The sequence below is a fragment of the Ptychodera flava genome, unplaced genomic scaffold (assembly GCF_041260155.1).
Source record: "Ptychodera flava strain L36383 unplaced genomic scaffold, AS_Pfla_20210202 Scaffold_28__1_contigs__length_4768798_pilon, whole genome shotgun sequence".
Taxonomy (NCBI): domain Eukaryota; kingdom Metazoa; phylum Hemichordata; class Enteropneusta; family Ptychoderidae; genus Ptychodera; species Ptychodera flava.
The window spans coordinates 2,755,286-2,778,510 of NW_027248350.1; the positions used below are offsets into that span (position 1 = coordinate 2,755,286).

The window sequence follows — 23,225 nt, forward strand, 5'->3', positions numbered from 1 at the left end:
CCAGGTATACCGCGCCTGCCGAAAAGCATCGTATTCATTGAAGCTTTTATTTTGTCGCACAAACAAAAAGGCACAATTCTCAAGCCGCACAGTTGAATACCAGCATGATGTCACCTTAGTTAGGTCATCCCAGGGTCGAGCCCGTTACAGATGACCAGCTTGCAATCACCTGACCTGGGAACGTTGCATATTCATGATATTTATTGTTTCCCCTGTCACAATGCTTTATGAGTGTACATATTGAACACAGGCGGCCCAGACACTATTAATTAGCTTATTATTGAGTTTTCTCACTGTTTTCTCTATCATTTCCTCTCCTTTTCTTCATCACCGTCCCTCTATGGATATAGGGATTATTCTTCATGCTCTGACTGATCGGAGTAAATAAAATAAATAGTTATATAACCTCCTAGCCTCGTGACTCTTTATTCATTGAAACCCTAATTACAAGACGTTTATCTCTCATATACACATCTTGTAATGAATTAGTAAACACAAGTAATTATGCTAATCCGTGACTTATCAAGGGTTGGTGAATATTGTAAAGATAGAGATGTAAATGAAAAAGGAGTTCTAGTAACCTTTCCTATCTTTCGCGATGTTGACCACCCATACACTGAATCCCCGATAAGTCCACGATTAGCATAATTAGTTGTGGTTGCGTATTAACTACAAGATGTGTAGTGTATATGAGATATGTCCTTGTAATGGGGTGTAAAATAAATAAAGAGTCAGGAGGCTAGGTTAGGCTATATAGTCATTTAATTTATTTACTACAATCAGTCAGAGCATAAAGAAAAGGAGAGGAACTGATAGAAAAAAACTGAGAAAAGCTCAATAATAAGCTTATTAATAGTTTCTGGGCCGCCTATGATATTGAATGGCGGGTTTCTGCTGCCAGAAAAATATCCCGTTGACGTCAACGTTTGCATTCATGGCGACTGCGCGTGAGAGCTTAGTTGCTGAAGTTGTCGTAGTATGGGACCTGGTATAATTGCAAGTTTGTCAGGTGTTGAGAGGATTTGATGCCACAAGGCTACAATATGCTACAATAGTCAAATTAGTGACAGTTTCAATTGTCCAAAACCGACACAGCAAAAGTTTATAACTGTCTAATGAACAACTCTCCGAATGCTTAACTTCCCTTACCTCGTTTACAATCAAGGCTTGCTTTTTCAAGAACTTCCGTGAAGCGTCAGAGAGTTCAACTAATGTTCAAAAATATCGTGGTTGGTGGTGGATTTCCGCGCACAGTTCAGCTGCTCAGTTTGACAGCGACAAGGAAGTGATAACAATGGTTGTACTTGAATACACCTCACAAGATTTAGTATGACGGAATCCCAATGAAGAATGTTCGATTAGGATGTTACACTAGATGACAAGCAAACGCTTGATGTCTTGTACATGCTTAATATTCTTGGCAAGTTCTCAGCACACGGCGGTACAGAGTACGTGACGGCTGAGTGATTGTCATGCGCATATAGTATATGAGGAAAGAAGGAATGTCGCCTTTGTTCATCTCGATAACTTGTTTGTTTCAGGTAAGTTCTCACAAATCACATGGCATGAGCGAATAAAGGTAGGGAAGGTCGTACCCTTGTCTGGATACCGATATTGTAAAAATAGGTGTCATCAAATTCGTGACATTTGTGCGCGAACAGCTATGTTGGCAATCCTACACAAAATTTCAATTTCTGCAACTACGCAGCTATTGCCAGGCAGGCTTGGGGGCTGCGCGTATGTCTCTCCGACTACGTTTAGCTGTTCCTTAATGGTTACAGTTGGGGCATACATTTTCTCTTGTCAAGGTACATGGCCGGGCAGCTTGATGCTCCCAGAAAACAAACCCTAGATGGCAGAACGAGTGGTCAGATCTTGTGTTTTAAATGAATAGCCTTCGTTACTACCAGTGTTTCAAAGAGGTAACACATGTCTTATCTGTTTAGAGTTTGACCGGCAGTCAAAAGAAAGCAGTAAACCAAATTTTATTATTGCAACGATGTCAACTGAAATAAGTAGAGCTGGATGTTGCAAACCTTTATGCCATCGATTACTTTGCGTTGGGTAAGACTAATTCAAGCGCCGCGGGTCACGTGCCGTAAGCCACGGCATGCCAAAATTCACGATTCACAATTTGCAGTTTAAGCTAGAAATAGATGCATTTTCATTCACTTTATCGATTCATCAACACTGTTAAATCTCCATTACACGCCTTCTATATGTATGAAGTGGTGAACTGCGATAAGTGTGTTCAGGAGGTCAACATAGGCTGGCTAGAAAGGGACTTGGAAAAATTATAGGAAGAGAGGGAAGTTTTTCAAAATAATGCTGCGCTTAAACGTGACCGTTCAAAAGTATTTGCAAGAAAATAGCGACCCTTCCAAATTATTATGCCCAACAAACATTGACCATCCCTTTACGGCTCATAGTAAACATCAATGATATCTTATTTAACAAATAATTACTAATTCATATTTGACGCCTCGTCCCGCCACATATGAAGGCTGTTTCACTTATAACTACTAAATTTACTGACAAAGATGTTAAATTGAGGTCAAAGGTCATCCTAGTCACTTTATATTTCTGCTGTAAACTTTCCTTCCATGATGGCTGTCCAGCGACAATCTGACCGCTAGCCATATTGGCTATCCGTGAATTAGGTATGTGCATAATTAAAACAATACAGGATGTGGCGCCATTGCTTGACTCTTGTCCATAGATATCAATGGTGTAGAACATGTAGTTACTGATTTATAGGAGTATTCGTAAAATCGAGGTCAAAGGTCATCCTGGTCGCTTGACATTTTAGCAAAAAACTGAACTGATATAATCATCCTCGTCCACAAACTTCAGGCCTCTACCTCTGTTGGCTAGCCTATAATTATATATTGATGTGGATAATTGGTGAGGCACAGGATAATTTGAGGGTCAAAGGTCGGTGGCCCATAGCAGTCACAGTTCAATAGACACCAGTCGTCTTTGACTCTTATGTAAGTTTAGCTTCAGAGGTAGAGGGCAGTTCAAAGGTCATAGAAATTCTCAAAACAATATTGTAAAAATCTTGTCAATGTTAACAAGGCTTAAGACCTAGATATTTTAAATATAGCAACCTTACAATTGGCTGTGGTCCATAGCTGTGGTGTTTTTCAGACGGGATTCCTGTAGTCCGTGGGCTGGAGGGGCCCACCCTGCACCCTCCCCCCCACATCCCTACTACATGGGTATTTTTTGTTCTTTAGGACCTGCTGAACAAGAAAAAAGATGTTAACATTGGATATTTTGGGATGCAAAAACCTATCTGGGCTGGTTTTTGATTTGCATGTACCGCAAAAATGGCGAAAAATGGGTAGGGTAGAGGGTACTATATCCTCCCCTACATTAAGTAAACTAGCATGAAATAGCACAAACCATACATTTTGAAAGCTCAGATTCTGCTCTTTATGAGCAACACCGATATTAGCAAATTTATTTTGTGTATATAGAATAGGACGACTTTAAAATGAATTTGTTTTGACAATTTTGAAATTTTTTACCCAAAATACCATGTAACAATTGTGATTTACTTTTTATTAAGCAAAATGTTGACAGCTTTTGTGTTTGAATTATTCATTCCCCTATATTAAACAAGAAAAAAGTGTTAACATTAGATATTTTACTATACACTACTTCTCTGGAGTCATTTTGAATTGCGTGCATCCATGTGGGGTGTGCAAAAGCTAGGGGTAGGGGTACAACATTCTTTCCTTGATGAAGTAAACTGGCTTGAAATGCCATATAGTTTTAGAAAGCTTAGATACTGGTCTTTCTAAAATGCATAAGGTTTAAGTAAAGAATGATGACGTCATAAAATTGGATAGCTTTAAATTCAGTATTTTTAACCGGAAGAAAATACGATAACTATTGTTTCCTCTTCTGAAGCAAATCAATCAGTTTTATAAATGTTATTTACAAATTGCAATGTGCTGAAGAAGAAAATAAATGTCAAAATTGGGTATTACCATGCATTATTGTCTCTAGTCACTAAAATAGCAAATTTTGCTATATTGGTATATCGTGAATGGGCATTTTATTGTTATGCAATGAACTAATGCACAGCCTTAAAAAGAAGACTTTAATTTAATTTTTAAATATTTTTCTATATTAAAAAAATTTTTGATAAGACGTATTTGGAAAATTGTCTATGCCTCCTTGTCTTACTTATACAGCAAGCATTACTGACAATCTATTAGACCGAGGCTAGAGGGGGTGTCTACGTGCACCTTCCCCCCTCACCCCACAGGATAACAAACCTGTAATTTAAAGTTAATACACAGCATTGCCTTTTGTATTATGTATAGGTAAATAATTGGTGGAATTTAGATTAGTTTTGACAGTGATTTGATACATAAAACTTTGGGGTATGGGGTAAATTATGGCCCTATTTCATGAAAACTGTAGAAGATATTGCATATTGCTATATACCAATTTCAAAAAGAATAAATCACCTTTCTAATGATACCCCATAATCTAGGTTATGTTAAACAGTAAGCTCAGCAGATCACGAACAAGAAGACAGGTTAGACAAAAATCCATTTGGGTCACAAAATGGTGATTTTGTGGTACCCTTCAAAACATAACCGTAACAGCTATTGAGTCCCTATATTTTGTCTGTTAAAATCCATTTCTTATTCTAGGGATCCCACGGTTTCTGAAAATTACAGGTTTGTTATCCTGTGGGGTGAGGGGGGAAGGTGCACGCAGACGCCCCCTCTGTCTAGCCTCGGCCTATATAGATTGTCAGTCATGCTTGCTGTATAAGTAAGACAAGGAGGCATAGACAATTTTCCAAATACGTCTTATCAAAATTATTTTATAGAAAAATATTTAAAAATTAAATTATGAAAATAGACAGTCGTCAATAATCTATTTACTTGAAGGAGAAAATGGCAATATGACTATATGTGCACGTTTTAAAGTCTTCTTTTTAAGGCTGTGCATTAGTTCATTGCATAACAATAAAATGCCCATTCAACATATACCAATGTAGCAAAACTTGCTATTTTAGTGACTAGAGACAATAATGCATGGTAAATACCAAATTTTGACATTTATTTTCTTCTTCAGCACATTGCAATTAGTAAATAACATTTATAAATCTGTTTGATTTGCTTCATAAGGAGGAAACAATAGTTATCGTATTTTGTTCCGGTTAAAAATACTGAATTACCAGAAAAATCGATTTAAAGCTATCCAATTCTATGACGTCATATTTTTTTACTAAAACCTTATGCATTTTAGAAAGACCAGTATCTAAGCTTTCTAAAACTATAAGGTATATGGCATTTCAAGGCAGTTACTTCATCAAGGAAAGAATGTTGTACCCCTACCCCTAGCTTTGCACACCCCACATGGATGCACGCAATTCAAAATTGACTCCAGAGAAGTAGTGTATAGTAAAATATCTAATGTTAACACTTTTTTCTTGTTTAATATAGGGGAATGAATAATTCAAACGCAAAAAGCTGTCAAAATTTTGCTTAATAAAAAGTAAATCACAATCGTTACATGGTATTTTGGGTAAAATTCAAAATTGTCAAAACAATTCATTTTAAAGTCGTCCCATTCTATATACACAAATTAATTTTGCTAAAATTGGTGTTGCTCATAAAGAGCAGAATCTGAGCTTTTCAAAAATGTATGATTTGTGCTATTTCATGCTAGTTTACTTAATGTAGGGGAGGATATAGTACCCTCTACCCCTGCCCATTTTTCGCCAGTTTTTTGCGGTACATGCAAATCAAAAACCAGCCCAGATAGGTTTTTGTATCCCAAAATATCCAATGTTAACATCTTTTTCCTTGTTCAGCAGGTCCTAAAGAACAAAAATACCCATGTAGTAGGGATGTGGGGGGGGGTGCAGGGTGGGCCCCTCCAGCCCACGGACTACTGCTTTTTAAGGGCTGGTTTTGACTTTTACGATTTTAACCCCGCCACCACAGCTATGGGATATTCAATAGACTAGCGTCCATGATCCGCCGCAAGCACCCTTTGCGCAAGTTTGTTTGACGATATTTCGAACAATTTTCCATCCAAATTACAAATTGCCAACACTCATCGACAGCTTGGTTATTAGGGACTCACCAGACCAGAAATCCGCTCAAAATTCACTGAAATTGTCGCCTTTTTTCTAGGTTTGCCTGACATGACTACACGGAGACCGCCATTCTGCTACCGTAAAACTGTTGGTCGAGGATCCCTGCAGCACGTCACTACAGTGACGTAGGGCAGTGACCTCTCAACTTCTAAACACAAACTGCCAGCATATCCGCGCGCCACGAATAATCACAGATCCTAGGACTGAACTTTTTCCCCCAAGGAAAAGTTTGATTTCAGTTTTGTGAGACTGGAAATGTCTATAAGACGAACGACGGTCATCGATATCACACGATGAATCTCTTAGTTTGTGTTTTAGAAGTTGAGAGGTCACCGCCTACGTCACTGTAGTGACGTACTGCAGGGATCCTCGACCAACAGTTTACGCTAGCAAAATTGGCGGTCTCGTGTGTCATGTAGGGCAAACCTAGAAAAAAGGCGATATTTCAGTGAATTTTATCGGATTTCTGGTCTGGTGAGTCCCTTTATAACCAAGCTGTCGATGATGTTGGCAATTTGTAATTTGGATGGAAATTTTTCGAAATATCGTCGAGCAAACTTGCGCAAAGGGTGCTTGCAGCGGAACATGGACGCTAGTCTATGACATATCCAATAGCTGTGGTGGCGGGGTTAAAATCGTAAAAGTCAAACCAGCCCTTAAAAGGCAGGAATCCCGTCTGAAAACACCACAGCTATGGACCCACAGCTACCTTACCATAATGGTCTCCAAAATTAATATACAGAATTTTGATTGATCAATTTTTAATGTCACAATTTTACGCGCAGTGTGATTTTGAAAAATTCTTGCCCCCTTCCTATAATTTCTTTCCAGTCCCTCTCGACATGCCCATTGATGTAAAATTCGTAACAAACACTCGCTGGTCACCAGTTCATATATTTAAAGGGCGACGTTGAAGTATGTTGATTTATCCATGAAAATGAATCACTGAATTGAATTGGAGTGAAAATGCATCTATTTCTAGCATAATCTGCTGATTGTGAATCGTGAAATTTGGCTCGCGGCACGTGGCCCGTGGCGCTTGAATTAGGCTTACCTCTTTGCGTTACCAGTCCAAAATGCAGTCCTTAGTAGTACCCCGATCCCATCTCGTAAATGAGGGAACAAGTTTCATAATTACGTCGTTTTCCCTGTCTGCAACATACATCGGTCAGTCTTGAACCCATCAAACTTTTGAACCATGGTGGTATTTTACATCATATCTTATCTCTACGACATAATTTGTTTCCGGATCAGCGGCGATGAGTTAACAACAAGCTTACTAAATATTGTCAGTAATGTTATCCCTCTCGCACTCTCACTCTTAGGGTGGCCTATGTTATTTTCAAACAGTTTTACTGAGTACAAAACAAATTGAAAACACCTCTTAGATTGCACCATTACACACAAAAGTTTCTAAAAAATTTCGACGAGTGACAGGACACCTCCTCTTTCGCTCTCATCTCATGCGTTGTCCCATTTACTTTCACATTCTTCTCTGTCAGTTGTCCTAGTGACAATTCTGCATATTCACCTTCTTGAGTTAATATAGCAGTAAGTATGTGCAATATTGTCGTATACAGTATCATGTGACATGATCATAATTATTTTAAAAATATGATTGGTTACTTCTAGTAGTTAGCCGTTCATTGAATTATTACAGTGGTACTTTGAAATAAAACATTTCGGTCCTTTTCGGGATTTTTACAAGATTTACGGGAAATATATTTAAAATTAATCTTATGACAGACAAGTATTCTAAAGACAACTATTGTTGTTATTTTGACACCTGGTTTCGTTATGCTTGTAGAGCACGATTGGGACTAATTTGGGAGAATTGGATTTTCATATTTTGCAAATTTCTCAAGAGTGTCAGGCGCCATATAGCTGAATGTTGCAATATCGTAAATTATTCATAAAAGCATGTGTGTTATATGTAAAAAAAGCAGATGAAATGACATTTGTACATTAAATCGACATTACTTCACCATCCAATTATCCTAAATTAGTTCCAATCGTGTTGTAGTTGAAATCCTTAACTATTGATCTGATTTTGGCTTGAAATCCTTATTAACGGGTCAGCTGTTGGAGTTAGCACGCGGGCCGCGCACCTCCGTATGAAAATATGGGGAGTATCCCCAACGGGGGTTAAAGCGTAGAAGCAGGTGACTCTGACTAGAGAAATCGAATGTACACTGATACTATTGCTTGTGATTGTCACTGCTATTTATGGCCGAAATCTCACATAAATGGGGAGATTACGAGCCGTACTTTTTTTAAGCACTCGTGCTAACAATTGCTTGCCCCCTTTTTCATTTTCTTTACTGAGCAAATCAAAATTACGTTATCACTAACTCTTTATCCTTGATTTATTATGCTCAGAACCCGCAACTCAAAACCCGAGAGCAGGATTTGAACGCTACGGATGAAAGGTCGAACACTGCGATTTGACAATTCTCGGAACAGAAAATAAAAAGTCAATCCTGAAAGCAAAAGTTACAGCCTACAGATCCAAAGAAGCTTCACGTTTGTACGTGATGTAAATGTACAATTATTGCTATTTTTTGAAAACACTAGTTTAGCATGAATTTGTTTATTTCACACTTTTCTAGGCAAGGAATTCAATGCTGTTACGACAGTTTTTGTACGGCATCATATCAAAGGCTCTCTCTCGAGCGGGTACTTGGTTCGGATTGAAAACAGATTACTACCGGGCTCTTCAAACTACAAACTCTACAACATTCTTTTAAATTTAATACCATACGCTGGACTGGTATCGCATTCTTTTTTTGCAGAATATCTTCTGAATCTGGTAAAGAGAAGCATGCAATAGTTCGATTACCCAATGTGTGTGTGTGTATGTGTGAGAGAGAGAGAGAGAGAGAGAGAGAGAGAGAGAGAGAGAGAGAGAGAGAGAGAGAGAGAGAGAGAGAGAGGCGCGGAGGGAGAGGGCAGAGAGGAGAGAGGAAGGGAGACAGTCAGCGGTACTATTTTTTAGTCACCGGACTTTTACTTATACACATTTTGGTGCAATGGGAAGCCGACAATCAGCTATATCTTAACTGAAGCTTCTTTCCCCGTCCGAACCAAGTCACTTTGCTTTATTACTACATTATTGTCAAGTAAAGAGCAAACGCCAGTACTGAGAAGTGAAGAAATATTCTACATAAAAAACAAGAGGCAGGCAGAGGGACAAATTTTGTCTGCAAGAAGACAAAGGTGAGAAGAGTAATATCCCATATCAGTCGAGTCACATTGTGGCTATATGAGAGCAAAACTCACGGGTTACTTTTCTATTGAGTGTGTACTTTGAAGTGATCAAAGTACTCGTTTACAAGTTAAAAGGCATTAATTCAACTGTTGGAAGTCAAGTCATTTTTAGTTCATCTGTCATGTCTGAATTTATTGATCTGGACAGTTAACTCACTGCTGAGAGGTACGTCGAGATCTTGGAAAGAGTACATACTCGCAAAGTATTTGGATGTCAATCGATGGTGGTTTATTGCTGAAGTGTAAGGTTTACACATCAGAGATGCCCAGCTGAAGATAATGGGTGATCATCCATTTTTAAAAGAAATTATAGCATCATTAGTAGATTTAATTAGTTAAGACTCCAATCACTAATCAGATAGGATTTCTTGATTGGCTGAGAACGATTAAAATATTGTTCCTTTGAAAAAAACATTTCTTAACTTCCTCTGATTGGGCATCGATCATATAAAATTTTACATAATCTGCATCTGTTACATCATTTCTATATAAAATACTCCTCATGTGATCGTCCAATGGTCCTGTCTGGGATTTAGTTGCTAATGACACAGATTAACTTTCTACTACCTTGACAAGTGGATATCACTGACGCGTATTGGCTTTTATATCCATGGTAATTTGCTACCAATGACGCAGACGCATTTGATGTCGCTGACAACGAAGCTATAACCCAAATGAAGAAAAATTCGTAACGTTCATTCACCTTTACATAGACTCGGATAGTTCAGTTTTGTCGTTCACTGACATTTGTACAGATTCCGAAATTACAGAACAACATCAAAAAAGAAAATCAAAATTTAGTCTGAAACACATCCATAGTTAAGCGATCTCACTTCTCTTTCCCGAAGTGGGGCAAGAATGCTGTAATTCAATGTCATACTGTAGAGCCTGAAACATGATAACGATCCTTATATGCCAGTTAAACATAACATAATACAATATAGTTCAAAAATCATTAATGAAAACTTCATACATTACAAAAAGAATCCCCGTTTAGTTTTTATTCAGCTAAATATGGCAAACAGTCAAACCATTTATTGTGTGCAAATTAACGATCTCTCTCACTCTCTCTGTCTTTCAGATAAAATCAAACTTCTACCAGTCAGCGAACTTGGCTTATTGACTCTAAAGATTCAAGGTGATAGTATATATAAGCCTACGAAAACATCCTGAATATGAAACATTTATTAATTGGTCACTATTCCTCATTTTATTTGAATCTTGAAAAGTGTTTTGGATAATAAAGTTTTTTTCAAAATATGGATATGTTATATTTGTCATTACATTCGTCTTGTCACGACAGACGGTATCTTAAATCTGAAAATTAGAATAAGAATTATCATAATATCTCGAAACTTCAAACATTCGTCCATAAGACGTGACGCAACCTCATTATCATGAACTCCTTGTGTTTAACATTTAAAACGAGTATACAAGACAATAAAGTTAACTAAACAAATTGTATTGTTGATTTTAACAGTTAAATGTTCAACATACTAGACAATCACAACTGTTAACGACTTTGAGAGCGCGGATGTGCCTTATTCTTCTCCATTAAAAATATGGACGTCATCATATACTGTAGGTTAAACAAAGAAAAAATAATGTAAATTGATGGTAATGTTATATATATATATATATATATATATATATATATATATATATATATATATATATATATTTATATGGTTGCTTGAGAAATTATTCAACAATTTCATCGATTTCTACAACATTGTTTCGTGAGCCGCGAGACTCACTCGTCAGGACACCTATGTTGATGAAATTGTAAAATCATTTCTCCTGCAACCCTATAGATCTTGCACTATTTTTGTATTGAACACTTTGTATGTTACCTGTTACTGGCATAAGTCAAATGTACATTTACTAAATTTGACATTATTGACTTCTTTCTATCTCGGAGTAACTCTTGCACAAATTGAATGATTTTGCATGAATATTCCCTTTAATTTTATAGAAAGTAGTTAATATCATAATGTACTTAAGGCAGCAAGGCAGAGAAGATAACGGAAGAAAACATAGAGGTATTTCATGACCTTGGTCTGAAAATTACAATTGAGACAAACCAGTAAACACAAAACATGTTGGATGTGACACTTAATCTTAATGGCGGCAAGTTCTGTCGGTCTCATAGACCCTACGACCATTTAGCAGTGTAATCATCCAACAACTATAATTAAAAAACATGCCTGGTACAATAAGTAAGCGCATCTCAACAATATCACGTGATAAGGGCGTATTGAGAAAGCAAAATGTCACTACCACACAGAGTCGAATTTTAATGGTTACATAGACTGAATTTATAATGTTAAGACCAACCAATTAGAGAGAGAAGAATAGCAGGAAAGGTTATATCACTTGAATCACCCCATTTCAGTGAAACGTGCACGTGCAAACTAATATCATCAAGACATTTTTTTCAATATGTTCATCAACACTCCCCTAAGTGTTCTAAGCTGAGATATTCAACAACTCATTAGCTCATTCAACAAAATGAGCTAAAGTTTCATAAAGAATGTGGCCTGTGTAATTAAGTCATATAATCTGAGTGTATTGGTCTGAACCATCATAAAATACAACGGCTGTTTTTAATTGCCGGCATGTCATAATCTGAGTTAAGTTGGAAGGTGACTTTCAAGCCAGGGGTGCAATTTACAAGGCCACAGTCTCAACAGGAGATAATTAAGAAAAGGTATCCGTATATCTCATTGCTAACGCCATATTATATATATATATATATATATATATATATATATATATATATATATATATATATAATATATATATTATACACACACGCCTTTCTTGTTGTTCTTCTCTCTCTCTCTACTCTCCTATATCTATATATATATATATATATATATATATATATATATATATATATATATATTATATATATTCGCGTGTGTATGATATAAACATTCTACTAAAGCTCAATGGTTGCTAATATTGGCATTAAAGAACAATGCCTCTGTACATGACGAGTTATTTTCACGAATTAAGAAGGTGTTAGTCATTTATCTCACATAAACTAAGTTGTTTGTCAGTGGAAATGTTTCACCCTCGGGTCTTTCATTTCGTTGTTCACGAGAAGAAGTGTTGTGTGGTTGAACAGTGCCTACAAGTTGGTGTCAACTCGTAGGACTGGTTTTGACACATAACTAATAATTATTCATATCGGCCAATTTAAATCGGAGAAGGTAGAGACGCACGTTTTTATATTCTCAATACCTGGAATCATGGTGCATTCTACCTTTGAATATCAATACGCACCGGTTCGCTATCTTTATCATCGTCCACTTTCTGAAGTTGGACATCTTTAAGGCAATCCATATCCTGCCAAAGAAATTCAACGTCGTCCATTGCATATCACTCACTTCGGTCTGCCCATATTCCCATGGTGCTTCCGCCTTTCAGAACGTGTCCCCTATTAAATTTGTAGACCATGGATCTCCCGCGGCAGACACCTTGCAATACGTAATCGTCTACGGCAACATCCTGAGAGAGAGAGAGAGAGAGAGAGAGAGAGAGAGAGAGAGAGAGAAAGAGAGAGAGGGGGAGAGGGGTGCTAAATATTATTTAGTATGGGTTTTATACTAAAAAGTGAACAGTAACTTATCTGTTGAAAGGTAGAAACACTTGCGTTTCCCTGTCTTGCGGTGTGTCATCTGGCAAAAAATGTCCGTCCGATATATTTCATGATACGGGTGGCTGCAAAATTTAGAAGCTGCTTTGGTACCATTGATACGATTGACGAATTTGCAAATCTCCCATTTGTCGTTTTCAAACTTGACGGCGAAATATTGTTAGCAAATACTTTCTCCAGTAATGGTAGTCTATTCTCTGTGACTGTCAAGTTTAAAAAGACATAGCTTACTTTCTCATGTTTGTACTTGATGTCTAGCCATTTGCCCTCTTCTTCCAATTCCAGATCAAAATAAAAGTCGTCTGGAATATGCCAGAATCCTCTGTGGAGAAAAAGAAGAACACTCAAAATGCAACTGATATACTAGCATAGAGATATTGAATTCAGATGTAGAGATGGCGACGTTTCCATTTCTGCTTATTCTGTGCTTTTCACATCAGCTGTTTATCGCCTTACTACATCTGACCAACTCCTACAGAAGATGGTATTCACATCTGGGGCGTCGTCCAGAACAGCCGAGGAATCAGAACGATATAGCCCGCTTTGACATTTTAGATAATGTAGATAATAAGCTTTGATTTGTAACTAGAAATGGTTTTTCTGGATCAGAAAGAGTCGACAGATGTCAATGGCATAGATCAGTACCGGCTGTGATTATTGACGGCGTACATATTTGGTGATGCACTGGCAATTAATCATAGCTCAGCCGTCTAAACATACGTATTGTTTGACCTTCACCACCAAACAACCCCCCCCCCAAAAAAAAAAAAAAAAAAATACAACAAACATAGCAATCGAACGAGCAGCTTCAGAACAACAAATTTAAACAAACCAAGAAAATAAACCCAGAAATACGAAAATGCCATGGCAATTTTACTACCATTTGAATAAACGTGACTGAGGTCAAGATAAGGTACTGCACACCATTTAAATTTTATCGAGCCAAGGATCTGTGTAACGCCATTGGCAAAATCTCGTCACATTATTGTAATTATGGGCAATAATCACGTGCACTTAAGCTCTAGCTTTATTATGATTTCTACGTTAGTTGCTACGTGCAGATGTTCCATCATGCTAATCAGCATAACGAGCTCTCGACAGACAACGGCGGACAACTACAATTCTGATAAGCTCTGTGTCCTAAACAGCAGAGCTAAAAGCAGCCATGTTAGATCCTCCAAAGCGTGAGCCTCTACGGAATAAAATACATTTAAAATAAGGAAGCATACATACATACATACATACATACATACATACATACATACATACATACATACATACATACATACATACATACATACATACATACATACATACATACATACATACACTACATACATACATACATACATACATACATACATACATACATACATACATACATACATACATACATACATACATACATACATACATACATACATACATACATACATACATACATACATACATTCATACATACATACATACATACATACATACATACATACATACATACATACATACATACATACATACATACATACATACATACATACATACATACATACACACATCATACATACATACATACATACATACTACATAAATACATACATACATACATACATACATACATACATACATACATACATACATACATACATACATACATACATACATACATACATACATACATACATACATACATACATAGCTGATACATACTTACAACAATTGTTTAAATTAGAAACAAGACATCTATTGGTTAGAGAGGCAGTTTATTCCAATCAACACATTTCTCCTCAGTGATCGTACCGACTACAAGAAGTAATCTGAAGTTGGTAAATTTTTACACGAAAAAAAAAAAACATACCTCGAAGTAGTCTTTCATAAGAATGAATTCGCATCTCCAGGAGCCGAGTGTATTCACTAAAGGCAGATTCACATCTGAGAAATTGTCGCGAAATACCAACAGATCCGAAATTTCACTCCTCAGTTCAGCAACCCGTTCACTGAAAGCCAGTTCGTTCAGTTTCATCTACCAATGGTGATGGGAAAGAAAAGAAGTCCATGCCAGAAGACATAAAGTATATAAGTGAACAGAAAGTATCAAGATAAATTTGCCTTTCATAGTCTCATGATCTGTGATTGTATTTTGACAACTAAATATAAATAAATCCTTAAGCTTGATGGGACAACAAAAGCACAAAGGGAGCACACATTACTTGACAACTTGATCAGAAAGTCTATAGTTCCATGACATTGCATAAAACTGAATAACGTTCACAAGAACACCCGAAATAATTCATGACACGCATCTTGTCGCATTTGAATATTATAAAGAGTAGGCCCATGGCATATTGTGTTCGTGGAATTGCGTATCTCCCAACACACTCTCAAAGGAGGGCTTTATATATTTGAAGCCGACCTGACAGCAAAAATGCGTGTGATTAAGTTCTAAATGAAAACTTTTCAACAAAGATATTGTTTATCAAATAGCGAGTTGATAAACTATCACACAAAAGAATTACTTCACGATGGTTTTTATCTCTTAATGGAGAATCGTATCATCTGAATTGGTGGAACAGTAAAAATTAACTTTCTTACTTTTGCAAAAAAATATCTCCTCTGTCATAGCAAGTTAATCTAACAGATGGAATATGCCATATCCTCATTCTGGCTTCCCATTCTCCTTATAACATGCTGAAGAAGTTATTTTGCAACTTTCGACTTTTATAGTCAAATGCGTTTAATTTGAGATGTTGCAAGTGACAATAATACACTTGAATAAGAGAACGGGATAATTTTAGAGGTCTCCACGTTTGTAGTTGAAAATGACTTGAAAGAATTTGCCTATTTTGTGGGTATAGAGTCCATGTGAAAAAACAAATAAACTTTTATGTATAGGATAAAGCCCGAGTACGAGGGCTCTTCTGGTATATAAAGTCCAACCCAACGATAAAATGTCGAGGCCACAGGCCGAGACATTTTATCATAGGGTTGGACTTTATATACCATAAGAGCCCGAGTACGAGGGTTTTTATCGACTTAAAACTATCGCCCCTAACTGATATATTTTTCGTTTTCAATGTGTTTACATCAACCGTCCCCTTTGTCAGTGTAACATGTGTAGGATATGAATTAAAACTTTTATTTGTGAAATAGCCTTCCATGTAATGGAACATCCTATAAATGCCCTAGGGCACATTATATAAATGCCCTAGGGCACAGCAGATTTTGTGTTGCAGCTGGTTTCCGCTGTGTTACCAAATTTTAATATTAAAACGTACCAGATGTCTACAGAATATGACATGTTCACTTTTGATTGGACAGTACTTACTACGGCGCTGTCATTCGTTTCTGGAATTTGGTGACCAAGGCTTTATGAGTAAATAAAACAACCCTGAATTGAGCACTCTGATTGGTCAATCAACAGTAGATAGTTTTTTAAATTCTATTAATTTGCCATCTACTGGGGACCACATTATATATTGCTGTCTTGTATGCGGTAATCTGATCAGAAAACCAACATATTTTTATCATTCATGAATGTTAAATTAAAAAATGAAAGAATATAACAGCGCACAGTCCTATAGAGGGACTGTGAAACAGTGTAACAAACAATAAATTTTTGTCGCTAACCAGTCAAGGTTTTTTACAGATCAAACTGGACCAGACTTATTTTGAATTATATCACTAAAACTAAAAAGGTATTCTGCAAAACTTAGTGAGCCAAAAGAATCTTTTAAACTACATTTGGTATTAGTAACTTTTTTAACTTCCTTATCAATACATGCATGTGATAAAATGGCAGCTAGTAAGCAAAAATAGCCAAGATGTTGCTATAATTTAAGCCGTGTTACCATATGTTGTATCAACCGATTGTATCATACATACAGCCCTTTCTAGATCACTTCGGAGAATCTTCTCTCTCTCATAATAAAGGCTCAAATTCATATGTTTCTCAACTAGGTCGTTGTACTTTGTGCGGACCTCTTGCCGCTCGTTATTTATCTCGGCAATCTATGGATAGAAAATCAAATGAAACAAATGTTCATTTCCCTTTTTTTATTCTGTTGGTAGGTTCAAAAAATCTAAAGTATCTCGTCATCCAAATCTATACCTGCAAAACAGCCACATAAGATTGGCGAAGGTGATGAAGCAAGTCATATTACCATTGTTCAAGAACATTTATTATCATATGCGCAAGCCAAGCTTGTCATATCTTTTCAAGAGTTTTCGTCCAGTGAATTTTTTGTTACCATAACCCACGTGTGTGCCATAAATCTTGGTGCATCAGAAAGTTTTGTGTCGACCTTTCATCATGTGTAGGTCAAAATAAGTAAACAACACGAAAATTTAACAAATATTTTACATTGATATGAGTTTTTGTCGAGGCTACTGAAATTCCTAAGGGATACAAAACATTAAGTGAAATCATTTGTAGTTCGGAAGTGGTGGTTTTTCTCGGTTTATCGTTGTTTATAGCACTTATCGCAAAGGACGTCAGTTTTATTTCATTTGTATGCAAAAATAAATATTTGTCAGCATTTTCCGCAAGAACGACGAAAATAAAACCTATTAGTGTTACAAATTTAAGTATACTATAAGTCACGCTACTTGATGTCGTAGATTACAAGCCGAAACAACGGCCAAGCATACAACAATGAAATTTGTCCGAATTGCAAGCAGTAGTGTACGATGTCGCTTGTCTGCTGCTGTATTTAGCAACAAACTTGAAATCGCGAACAGCGCTACAATAGGATGCCTTGGTGTTTGCTACATAGCGATATCTTTCCAACATTTTCATACACGTTTGATTTCTAACTTACCTGAGTGACCGAAATATATCTGACACGTTCTTCATGTTTTCGTAGTTCTGTCTCAAACTTCTGGTTGTAGTCATGCAGAAGTGCCCTCAACATTGCCAGAACATCTTCTCCGCCTTCTTCCCGTTTCAATACTTCTTTCTTGATTAGTATCTTAAACTCCTCCAGTTCGTATCGCTGTATGAGAATAAAAAAATGCCAAACATTTATTTCAAATTTGGTGTAATTGGTGCTATTATTTCTGCTTTCAATCTCACAAAGTCGAATGTGCTCCATTTCCGTGTTTGTAAAGTACCTGAATAATCATGAAGGTGCGATATTCGAAGAGTAACAATTTTCTAATGTTTACTAGATTAGCTTATCTTTAGAGAGCGATCCAAGCTATATAGCCTGTCATACTGGAACTGTCGCAAAGGAATAGCGGCTAGAAAGCGATTATCGTTTGGTACTGTGACATAATGATACTAAATATAGTCTTTTGATAAGACTTTTGTGGAAGAATATTTCTTCATATCGAGATATTTGAATGCACTTCATTCCAATTTTAATAGCTATTTACATGGTATATTTTACCTTTCTAAAGATTCTTTTACATGAATTATGAAATAATAACTTCACAACAGTTTGATTATCAATCAGAGAACTCAGACTGCCAAGAGAGAAAAGAACCTCAACAAAATATAATTATGTGACTCATAACTTGTGGTGTGGCTTAGTCCGTAAATTAGTATGAAAGAAACTTTCCTGAAAGAATATTTCAATCATTCTCTTTCAAAATCAAGAATACAAATCGGGCGTCACCGTGCACATTTTGGAACCAGAGAAACAAATTACTCAAGATTTACTGATATTTGAAATTCAAAATGGCTGCCATCCCCCTGTTAACTCTATGAAGAAAAAATAAAATTTTCGATTTTCGAAAAACTAAGCCGGTTGAAAGTTTTCTTGCACCAAGAGCTTTAAAATGAATCCTCACAAGAGGTAGATCAGGAAAGAAATTAAAAAGTTTGAGAGTCCAAATATCTGTCCTCGAGGCGCGTCCTACCTTAAAGTATACTATCACCTGTTCCAATTTTGCCACAGTTACCATGGAAAGAGAAATCTAACCAATCACAGATTTTAAGCGGGTGGCCACTTTTTATAAACAGCGCCCTAACATGGGCATTTTGAATGCCAAGGAACGCCCCTTTGACCATATATGGGCATATTTAGATTACAGGGACTGTATACCTTAAATTACAACAGTTGTGAACATGAATCATGCTCTATGAGGAAAAATGTGACACGACGAGTTACCAACCTGCTTTTTGAACAAAACACTGATATCGGTGGTTTCACGATGAACATTGTGTAGTGCCTCTTTGAGGGAACATTCCTGGACAGCTGTTTCGTATCTAGCATAGTACACCTCTCTTTGTCGGGTCATTTCCTCGAGTTCAACGACCTTTCGAGAAAGCTCTTGCTTCACACTTTCCAATCTGTAGAGACATTTACACAAAACAAATTTTAAGCAAAATACATTATTTTTCCCGAAAGCCAGCATGTGATGTGCAAACGAAATTATTTCAAATTAAAGACCAGGATGATTATTTTTCATGTGCAAACCCAGGGGTACTTTTTTAAATATCTGTTACTCTAAACAAGTGAACAAATTTTTTTATATATGATGCATATAGCGAGTGCAGCGAGAGCAGCTGAAGGCTGCCAGCACAGCGAGACTCAGTGCTTAAGATAATGTATGTACAATGTATTTGGAATGGAATGGAATCTCTATACCCACGAGTGTGAAAAGAGCGCACTTCCTGTCTTAACATGGAAGTGGCCATTTTGACTACTTTGTCACGTGTTACATGAAATAAAATATGTAAGATCCTACTCGATCTTTCGCTAACAAGAGAATCTTTCTGTTCCACAGACAAAGGGAAATTTACTTTAAAATGAGTAGTTTAAATCACTTTCAGAAGCTGCATTCAGTTTATGCTGTGCGCGGTGCCAGTTTTAATTGATTTCCGTCGGATGACTTTATTACTTGGCATTTTAAAGTTAATTTTCTGAATTCTTTACTTAATTTTGAAAGTGACTGACAACCCCTCTACTTCTATAGTACTAAGATATCGCAAAATATGCAGCGAACAAAGCTATAATTGGCTAATACTGTTGACAATGGTCTGAATAATAATCAAATATTACGTTGCGCTCGCTCTAAGGTCAGACCCGTTACATATTACTGATGAAAGTTTTCGTAAAGCCTTAATCACTTCGCTCAAGGATATAGCCCATTGTTATAGCATTGGGCCAGGGTTCTGGTCGGCTAAACCATGGCGAGGCGATCTGAAGTGAGGGAGGATGGGCGGGAGAATGCAGCGCCCAGGTCACTACCTCTCTACCCTTTGTATCCGCTCTGGCTGTGTTCTTCTTTGTCGTGTTGCAATATGGGAGAAAGTGTAATTGACACGTCTCCTATTTATGAATACTCAATTGGCATATGGCGTATTGATTTCGCTATGTGATGCAGCTTTATATAACTTAATATTTAAAGCCTTATCACTTCGCTCAAGGATATATCCTATTATAGGATTGGGCCGGGGTCTTGTCGACTACCCAATGTCAGTATACCTTCCTCGCACTCATACAAAACTTCACCCATACCTCAACACTTGTTAACCCTATATCAGCCATCATCATAACCCACCAATAATATCCATTGTTTTATCCTACGTATCATTTCTTGTATACTATGTACATGTATTCTTCCATATACTAAATTCCATTAGACAACATGACTCATTTACCCAACCCCTAAGCGACTGATAGTCGGACCGTTATTCGTTGAGTCCCGTTGAGGGGCACCCTCTCAGGTTACACAAGAGGTTGTAGTTCTGGTAAGGACATATGCGTGATCAGGCTTTCCCAGCTAAAAAGGTACAATCTCAAAAGAAAGCGGACACTTCACAGTATACCGACATTCAAACTTTGAGAATGCTCTTAGACAGGACCTCGGAAACCGAGACTGCATGTGACTGCATCAGGGTACAATGAACCCTCCCTGCCTGAGGGGAATTAATTTTGTTTTCTTAGTTTTTTTTTGGCTCGTACACCCTCAATGAGTATCGTAGGCTCCATTGCAGCAACCCTAACAAGATAGATACCTTGCTCTAGCTTGTAAAGATTACTGGGCACCTACCCAGTAAGCCCTATATAAGTTTACTACCGGGCCCCACCTTTTTGAGGACTCTCGTGGGCACCCTAGCAGCAACCCTTATCGGGTCGACTGCCTGGCCCTACTTTCATACGCACAAAAAATATTGTATATTCTGACAGCACCTCTGTTGAGAGATGTTATTTTCCTATCGGTGCCTACACACAGAAACATCAGAATAAATCTCTCTTCTAGCAAAACAGATTAAGCCATGGCGTGTACGCTCGGCGTCGTGTCGCAATGGGGGAGAAGTCTAATTGACAGGTATTCTATTTATACTTAATTTGCATATGGCATATTGATTTCGCTATGTGATGCGGCTTTGAATAATATTTATACTTTGACGATGTGTTGGTTGTGAAAACCACATGGCTTAGCGATTTTGTCAATTTTTACAAACTCATACACTCTGAAGAGTGTTGCATGCTCAATAGTTCTGTAGTTAAGGTTTAATAATATTGGACCACAAGGTCGTCAAATAATTCTCCTGGCTTTAGCATCGGGAAAGCAAAGGGCAATGAGCACCCATTAAGCAAATTATTTCGCTTGAACGGCAATACAGAGCGTAAGAACAAATCGATCCGACACTGATATTCTCACACTTCTGCTGTAATAATAGCTCACATGGTGCTCACTATAGAACTGTTTTACTCACTCAATCCGTTGTTGTCGTATTGTTTCTTCACTCCGTACCATATATTCATCATAGATCTTTCTCTCCTTGTCACAGCTTTGTTGCAATTTCTCAATCTGTTCTGCGGACTCAATGTAATCATCATACCATTTCTTGATCTGTATGTACATATTCTCCTCTTGGCTGACTATCCATCTATAGATCTTTGTTTTCGTTTCTTCTGACTTTAGTCGATGTGTTAAGTACATATGTTGTAGCAACTTGTCATTTAATCTTTCCATCCATATGGCAAATTTAGACAGTACTTGACTAGAACAATAAGCGTCTCCCCATGACAGCTGTAAAACACGTGTCTGTAATGAGTATATCATTTGGCAAATGCGCAAGACTGTGTGTACGTTTAACTGTATTTATGTATGTATGTATGTATGTATGTATGTATGTATGTATGTATGTATGTATGTATGTATGTATGTATGTATGTATGTATGTATGTATGTATGTATGTATGTATGTATGTATGTATGTATGTATGTATGTGTGTGTGTGTGTGTGTGTGTTGTGTGTGTTGTGGTGTGTGTGTGTGTGTGTGTGTGTGTGTGTGCGTGCGTGCGTGCGTGCGTGCGTGTATGTATGCATGCATGTATGTATGTATGTATGCTTCCTTAGTTTAAAAATATTTATTCCGTAGAGGCTCACGCTTTGGAAGATCTAATATGGTTGCTTTTACCTCTGCTATGTATGTTTTTTGTATATATGTATGTATATGTATGTATGTATGTCTAAGTGGGCATAGGCATGCTTGAATGAATGAATGAATGAATGAATGAATGAATGAATGAATGAATGAATGAATGAATGAATGAATGAATGAATGAATGAATGAATAAATGAATGAATGGAGGAAGGAAGGAAGAAAGGAAGGAAGGAAGGAAGGAATGTAAATGTATATGAATAGAATAGAACTTTACACATATTTGTACGTGAAAGGTATCATCTAAATAACAGTGAAAATAAGTCAAATCTTTTGAGTACTCACAAAAAGGGACTTCCGTCAATTTTGCTGTTATCTATTCCATATCGATCCTCTCTTTTGACCTGCAGAACAATAATAAGAAGGTTGACCATTAATTAAAACATCAGACTTTTATTAAGGTCCCAGATAGAAACTTTAAGTGTTGGATATGCATTTTGTTGCTGACAATATTAAACAATCATAATCATGTTGAATATTTAAGGGTTATTGCTCGATGTTTGGTCGATATCGCGTCGCATTAGAGTGATGTGTTCGGATCTTGACGAGTTGCATACTTCAGCTATGTTTGCTTGCGCCGTTCTGAAATTTTCGCCAAAATCGATAAAATTGACCTTGCTTGCAACTCGCTGAATTAATAGAAAGTTGTTTGCTAAGGAGTGATAGCGGCCATATCACTGTTGGGCAGCTCCACGTCATCGAAGGGTTGCTCTGCTCTCTAAGCGCGAATAATTTACATATAAAAATGTCGACACAGGTGTTC

General features: G+C 37.0%; 1 protein-coding gene across 1 annotated transcript; it reads right to left on the bottom strand.

Moving 5' to 3' along the window:
* Positions 1 to 10,913: 10,913 nt before the first annotated feature.
* On the bottom strand, positions 10,914 to 22,054 carry LOC139126964 (uncharacterized). The gene is made up of 7 exons (XM_070692882.1): positions 21,730 to 22,054; positions 19,176 to 19,353; positions 17,879 to 18,052; positions 16,944 to 17,069; positions 15,020 to 15,084; positions 13,296 to 13,386; positions 10,914 to 10,979 (listed from the first exon to the last, which is right to left on the bottom strand). Exons 1-7 carry the CDS (start codon positions 21,987 to 21,989, stop codon positions 10,914 to 10,916), a joined length of 960 nt encoding a protein of 319 aa, XP_070548983.1. The 5' UTR covers positions 21,990 to 22,054.
* Positions 22,055 to 23,225: the final 1,171 nt, after the last annotated feature.